We start from the raw sequence: 7,700 nt of genomic DNA, 5'->3' as shown, positions 1-7,700 counted from the left end.
CGGGTGACCAGCTCCATGAAGTGTCCTGGTGGTTCCAAATTTCTTCCATTTAAGAATGCCGGAGACCACTGTGCTCTTCAGGGACTGCAATGCTGCAGAAATTGTTTTATGCCCTTCCCCAGATCTATGTCTCGACACAATCCTCTCTCGGAGGTCGACGGACAATTCCTTCGTCTTCATGGCTTGGTTTTTGCTCTGACATGCACTGCCAACCGTAGGACCTTATATAGATGGGAGTGTGCCTTTCCAAATCATGTCCAATCAATTTAATTTACCACTGGTGGACTCCAATCAAGTTGTAGAAACATCTCAAGGATAATCAATGGAAACAGGATGAACCTAAGCTCAATTTTGAGTGCCTTAGCAAAGGGTCTGAATAGTTATGTAAATATGATATTTCAGTTATTTCTTAATTACTTTGCAAAAATTTCTGAACACCTGTTTTCGCTTCATCATTCTGGGATATTGTGTGTAGATTGATGATAAAACAAAATGGATTTAATCTATTTTAAAATAAGGTTGTAACGTAACAAAATGTGGATAAAGTGAAGGGGTCTGAATACTTTCTGAATGCACTGCAAGTAACAATGTGTGATTGTGGCTATATGGTCACTGTGACAGTGGATGGATAAATGTTTTAATGTTTAATCAAAAGAGGACACAATTTCTATTAGATGCAATATCTTATTATGGGCAACTGCAATGTTGTAATTTCATCCAATGTCAGTGAAGTGCATAAAATGGTAACTGTACCTTTAGGAGCTGAGTAACAGATGGTTGAGTCATGTGATATATTTATATCTTATCAGTCTCGTGAATATGTGTGTGAGTAAGCACAGTGTACTTTTGAAAAATAAAGAAGCCCCACAATGGCAACTGCTTGACTGAAACCTGTGCTTGTTCCTGTCTACACACCACTACCATAATATTCTACTGTCACAACATCGTAAATATCCACAATGAGGAGAGATCCACAGGGCTTTGTTTTTGAGCAAATGGAGATATAGAGGAAATCTGTAATAGAATAATGAAGGATTAAACAAAATCCCTAAGCAATTAGAAATAAATGTTGTATTCAATCATTTCATCAACATAATCCACTTCACACTTGAGAGTGGGTATTCACAAAACGAACTAAATCCACACATCAAGCTGTTACATTTGCCTCTGAGTGTGAGACTGGTTATGTTTGCATACATTGTTTTTCCCCGATCCTCCAACTTATTTCATTACAGTTTCTCCTTTGAACGCTTCAGTTGTACTTACTTCACCTCCTCTCTGGAATTTGGTTACTAGGTACACATATTTGGCAGCAAGTGGGAGGCTTGGGATACAATAGGGAGAAAGGATAGCACAAATCCGTTGGCATAGCTTCTTAGGACAGTCTTTATTAATAGTATTATTATTAATTTTGGTTACAATTTCAAATTGTTGTCAAATGTATACACATGCTCATAAAGTTATTACTTACATGATCGATGTACCTACATTATAATTGGTACGGTACTTGTTAATGCCCAGTAAGAACACTATAGAAAGCAAGTCTGGCTTATGTAGATCAGATGCTCAGATCCCTGGTCACACATGTGGTTGGAAAACAGCTGGGGTGAAATATATCAAGAAATAAGAGTGATGTTTCAATGCTGCTACGATCACTACTTTAACTGTTCCAAAAGGGCCTGCGCTATTTGTGAGGCATCATCCCAGCACAAAATGAAGTATTCAAGAGAGAGTTAGATATAGCTCTTAGGGCTAACGGGATCAAGGGATATGGGGAGAAAGCAGGAACAGGTACTGATTGTGGATGATCAGCCATGATCATATTGAATGACAGTGCTGGCTAAGGGCCGAATGGCCAACTCCTGCATCTATTTTCTATGTTTCTATGAAACAATAGAATGAAACGACGAAAATCAACACAAATTTAAAAACTTGAAATAATGTTCATTACAATACATGAGCTAAATAACATTTCTTAAATGCGTTTCAACTTCATACTTTCACTACCAGATAACTGGATAGAGGAACTCTTGAAAAATATTCCTTGCACGTTTTATGTAATTGTTTAGGCTCATATTTTAGCCTCCAATCCCAATTAAATGCTACCCTACAAATCCAGTGCATTTGAGTCTGAAACTATAAATAATAACCTGTAAAACTATTTTTAATTAAGTACTTTGAAAGATTACTGTTTCCACATTTCCTTAAGATGTAGGAGACGACCTTTCAGCTCATCAATTCTAAGCTGGCTCACAGGGCAATCCCATCCACTTATTTTCCCTGTAACCTATTCTCTCCATCAATTCCTTGCAGAATCTACACTCGCCTACACATTTGGGGCAATTTGCAGTGGCCAATTCAGTGACATCTTTGGGATCTGGGAAGAAACTGGAAAACCCAGAGAAAAATATACAAAGTCCACACAGACAGCATCAGAGGTCGGGAACAAATTTACATCGCTTTCACCAGCTGTGCCTCTGTGCCACCTTACAACAGCAGATACTTTCTTGGCAACATCAGAATTTGTCTTAAATGAAAATACTGAAACATATACATATTTGCGTAGTCAATAAAATCTGAAATATGATCATCTGAAAGTATGAACTGGAAACAAAAACCAAAATGATGATCATTTTACAGTGCAAAATAAGTAGTTTCATATGTTGACACCTGTGGCTGAACAGAGTCTGATCCATGCTGGGAACTTATTACTTAGGCAACGTTGTATTTGTTTGAGTGTACAAGGCCAGTGTGATATGAAAATGGCAGATATTCATAATTCATAAAAATATTTTATATACAAGAATTTCTTCAAATTCATTGCAAGTAAAACTGCATATATCTAATAGGAAATCTATTTTGTACGACATTTCTATGGTTCCCCACCAAAGGGAAGAATTATTATCCCTGCACTTTGGAAGGTACTGAGTCTTACTGATCATAAAATTTTAAAGCAGAATACGTGTCCCCCATTAACAGAGAAATTTTATTTTTACCAACCAGCATGGGAATGGACAAAATATATCATAGAAGTAATTCAATTCCATTGTTAAAAAACACTGCAAGGTTAGCAGTTTGTACCTGCATTTGATAAGAGCAGCAGCTCTAAATATTATCATCAAACTCATAAGATCCCCGTGATATTGTCTTGCAGAAATGCTACTTTTCCGTTTAAGCCTGTTCCATTGGCCTCTCATTGTTCCAATCCTTTACTCCAACAATTTCTTCTTACTCAAGCTGCTGGAGGAACTCGGTGCATCAGGCAACATCTGTGGGGGTTTGCAGTTTATTTTCACTCCAGGTTCCAGCATCTACAATCTCTTGCGCTCTGAATTAATTTACAACATCATTCACATAGTTTGCTTTAAATCATACACATCCCATGGTTATCACATAATCAAAAGGACTCACTGGCCAGAAATCCATCGCTGCTAATGTACATTTTTGCCACAGGGACTCTAAAGAACATAGCTGTGAATTGATATTCTAAGAGACCTTGTCACAAACTGTTTTCCCAAGTAATAGATTTTCCACATTATTGGACAAAACAAAACCATTCCCAACTGAAGAACCAGTCAAAGAACCTGAAGAACCCTAAAAATTCAGGAATACACAGAATAATTGTTTTTAGAACACCACATTATTTCCACTTCCCTCTTTTCAGTTAAAATTAGGAACACAAGTTGCTTATTTGCAGTGCATGATATAAAATACATTTAATTCTGAGAGTTGACTGTGTTTTGGAGTGCCTGCACTGCAACTACAGCGGGTATTCTTTTCATGACGATTGGCTCAATTTCACGCTGCGGAGGTAGCTGCTCGTCTCCAGAAACTGTGCAGATTGGTTCTTCCCATTTCTTCAAACGCTTCATCAGATCCTCCATACTAAGCTTGAAAACCAACCGTGGGTCTATACTCGGCAGGGGAGGGCAACCACAATCCTCTCGCAGCTTGAGAGCCTGCAACAATGAAAAGGCAGTACTCAGGTGTAATGCTCCTGAAAGATGCAGCATCCATTACAAGTTTAATCAGCAGTTTTTCAATGTGCGGTCTGGGAGAAGCATCAATTTGACCACAAGGAATTCCAGTCCGCTTATATTACAATTTTTAACTCATTAAATATCTTTCAGTTAAACGACCCATTTTGTTTCACTAAGCATCAAAATAAGCATTAATTCTGACCTCTGGTGTTCTTTGAAATTTAAGCTCTAGTGCCCAATTAGGGAATTTCAAAAAAATTAGCCATCGTCCAAGCAAACTATCAAATAACCATTCATACAAATACGACACTGACCCTATTTTATTCCCTCCAAATCCCCATCGAATTTACCCAGATGTACTCTCTTTAATATTGCCTGTTGCGTTAGGAAGAAGTGAGGAGACTAAATAATATGGCCTTTAATAAGGTGCCAAAGAAGCTACCAAAGACGAGAGCATATGGTATGAGAGGGAAGTTACTACATGGATATTGCATCTTTATAAATCTGTACAAATACTGTACAAGGCCATAATAGACCCTCAGAAACATTTAAGGGCGGCACAGTAGCACAGCTGGTAGAGAGGCTGCCTCGCAAGCGCCTGAGACTGGGTTCAATCTGTACCTCGGGCGCTGTCTGTGTGCAGTCTGCACCTTTTCCCTGTGACCGCGGGGGATTAATCCGGGTGCTCGTTTCCTCCCATATCCCAAAGACGTGCAGGTTTGTAGGTTAGTTGGCCTCTGTAAATTGCCCCAGGTGCGTAGGGAGTGGATGGGATAAGATAGAAATAGTGTGAACGGGTGATCGATGGTCAGAGTGGACTCGGTGGGCTGAAGGGCCTGTTTCTATGCTGTATCTCTAAAACTAAAAATATTACTTTAAACATCAGTAAAATGTATAATAAATTCAAAGGCACCCTTTATTTTCCTCAAAGATTTGTGAATTATTAAGTAACACACACGTGTCCGGCACTGTGGCACATATGTGGAAGAGCTGCCAGAGGAAGCGTTAGAGGTGGGCACAATTACAGCATTCAAAAGACACGGGCAAATATGTGGACAGCAAAGACGGTGAGATATGGGGCAGATACAGCCAAGTGGAATTGGCTTGGTTAGGCAAAGTGGTCAGCATGGATGAGTTGGGCCAAAGGGCCTGATTCCATGCTGAATAGCTCTATGACTTCATGGGCAATCCTTTGGGATTCTCTGATTGGACTACATGCAATGCTAGTTTCCTGTAAATAAGAGTGGCTTGGCTGCCTGCCACTGTATGTTGTTTCTTTTTTTTCTTCTTCCTAATCAGATGTACAGCACTTTGGTCAACGTGGGTTGTTTTTAAATGTGCTATACAAATAAAATTGACTTGACTTGACTTGACATTCACTTGCTCAGCAGTGGTGTTTGCTCTTTGTTTCCATATCACCTCAGAGCCAGCAATGTTTCCCAGCATCTGTTGCCCAAGTCTTATTGCTTTGATTGGTTATCAAACAGATTCACAATGATAGAATATCAACTTAGTTACATCAACCATCTTGATGTTTTAGATGTCTTGCGCAATGTCACCAGCTAGACTTGGTCACCTTCATTAATTAATTCCAAGTATTCATACAAGTAGCCTTAACAAAAATAAAGAATTCAATTTTAATTCGTAGAGCCTTTCAAAAGCACTGCAATGAAGCACATTTGAAATATTGTGCTTACTTAGTAAAGAAAATACTTAAATCAAGAGAAGAATCTTGAAGTGGACATGAATTACATCAACAACACGCAAATTCCTGGCACGAATGTGACTGGTAGCAACTGCAGCCATTGCATTTTATAGATGTGTACAGCAGAGTGTAATCGACTGCCTTTAGCTTAGAGGTGCTGTTGCCTCCCAGTTCCCGGGATCCTGGTTCAGCCCTAACCTTGGGTGCTGTCTGCGTACATTATGTCACAAGAAAGAACAAGCAACAAGTTACAGGGAAACAATTTGATGGAATTTCTCCAAAAACTAGCCTAGACTTGATGAGCTGAATGGCCTTATTTGCTATAACTAAACAATACGACAAATCTAGTCTAAAACACAAGGGGCATTTAGCCTAAAGTATCAGTACTTTCTTTGTATTCAAAAATAGCTCTGCCTTGCCTTCTCCGTCATTTTGTTTTAAATATTTTTCTACTTTAGGCTGCAGAGGCTTCTGTACTTAGTATCTTGCCAAATGAAAAAAATTGGGCATAATCTTTCTCCTTACTGTGTTAGTGAGAATGTTTCCGTAGTGACTGATTGTCACTGACTCCCAAGCCAATGGAAAACAGTTCCCTGATCAACGGGGGAAATAATTAGCCAGTTAAGTAAGCATAATTTAGTGAGGTTCTGCTCTCGCAGGTTTCAATGAAATGTCACACTCCTTCACCCCTTCCCCAGCCATTCTCCAACATCTGCCTTCTTCCCATCAAGCCCTCCAGCAACAAATGGATTTTTCAGTGAAATCAGACAAACCATTAAATGTGTTGGCTATGAACCAACTAAACAAATGCAAATTAGATATGCGCTGAAAAAAAAAATTTCTATGAATGTCAATCAATCAACAAGATACCATATTATTATGGAAATCAGTGGAAATAATTGTGTCCTAATTATGCCGACAGTGATTTACAGTGTCTGGAACATGATTAAAACAACGTGGTTAAATCATACTGTCAGCACATGTAGAACTTCCAAGCGTCTTTCTCTTGCACAGTTCGGCAGAAAAAGCGAGGTGTCAAAACTGAAATGTTGCTGTTGTCAAATGTTTGGTAATGAAGCTACTCAAGAGAGCAGGAAGCTGCATCTGGGATTTTAAAGCTCGCCAAAGTACAAGGTGCCTTTTCAGTTACGCCACACTCGCCTTCTCACAATATTCCACAGATCAAGAGCCACCAGAACATCTTTCCACCCTCATCACTTTCCCAACGGAGTTGTACAATCATTGATACAATATAGATAACATTATCTATACCTTTTATGCTATTATAATAAAATATGTATCAGAGAAGAATGAAACTCTATGATTCCATGAAAAGGTAGTGATCTGTGTGACCACTATTTACATGTATTGCTCAACAGGTTTCACAGACAAACCAGTATCAGTCGCACGTATTTTTCATTGTGCATTGTTGCAGCATTACTTCATTGTAGTGGTATATTAAACAAAAATCAAGAAACCAAGCACTGTCTTTCCAGTTGCTTTCTCACAGCAGCACTGCATGGCAAAAGCTAATGATGCGGAATTCATTTCGCACATAACACTTATCAAAATAAATACTGACTACTTTCAACCAGGTGAGGAGCCTTGTGTAAGTATGTTGGACTGTTTTAAGAGTAGTTCACTCGAATTAGTCAAGGATGAAACTACAACATTTTAGGACTCATTTCTCCATAGAGTGATGAGATACAAATGCAAATGCAAGTATAGGTGATTACAAACTTGCAAATATGTGGCAAACAACAGATGTTACAAGGAATTTAAAGGTAGTTCTTCTCCTGATAGCGAAATTAAAAATGGTTCATAGACCTTCAAAATCCACTACAATTTTAAATTCAATATACGTAACCCAAACTGCTTGAAATAGGTGGAATAACTGCATTAGTTCATGAATTTTCTTAGAAACAAATTAATTATTGAAATAATTTTAAAATCTACTGTTTAAAGTTTTTTCCCCTGATTTCAAATAGATTAATAGATGACTTTCAGCCTAATTT

The 7,700-nt window shown here is 38.4% G+C and overlaps 1 protein-coding gene across 4 annotated transcripts in view; it reads right to left on the bottom strand.

Moving 5' to 3' along the window:
• Positions 1–1,099: 1,099 nt before the first annotated feature.
• Positions 1,100–7,700, bottom strand: part of oma1 (OMA1 zinc metallopeptidase) — a 42,238-nt gene continuing 35,637 nt past the window's right edge. For all 4 annotated transcript variants that reach the window (XM_078407317.1, XM_078407315.1, XM_078407318.1 and 1 more), the window contains exon 9: positions 1,100–3,959. In XM_078407317.1, the coding sequence (XP_078263443.1) occupies positions 3,717–3,959 (243 nt within the window). In that variant the 3' untranslated portion in view covers positions 1,100–3,716. The remainder of the gene's footprint in view (positions 3,960–7,700) is intronic.

Source organism: Rhinoraja longicauda, chromosome 11 (assembly GCF_053455715.1).
Source record: "Rhinoraja longicauda isolate Sanriku21f chromosome 11, sRhiLon1.1, whole genome shotgun sequence".
NCBI classification, from domain to species: domain Eukaryota; kingdom Metazoa; phylum Chordata; class Chondrichthyes; order Rajiformes; family Arhynchobatidae; genus Rhinoraja; species Rhinoraja longicauda.
This window is presented reverse-complemented; position numbering and strand designations above follow the sequence as displayed.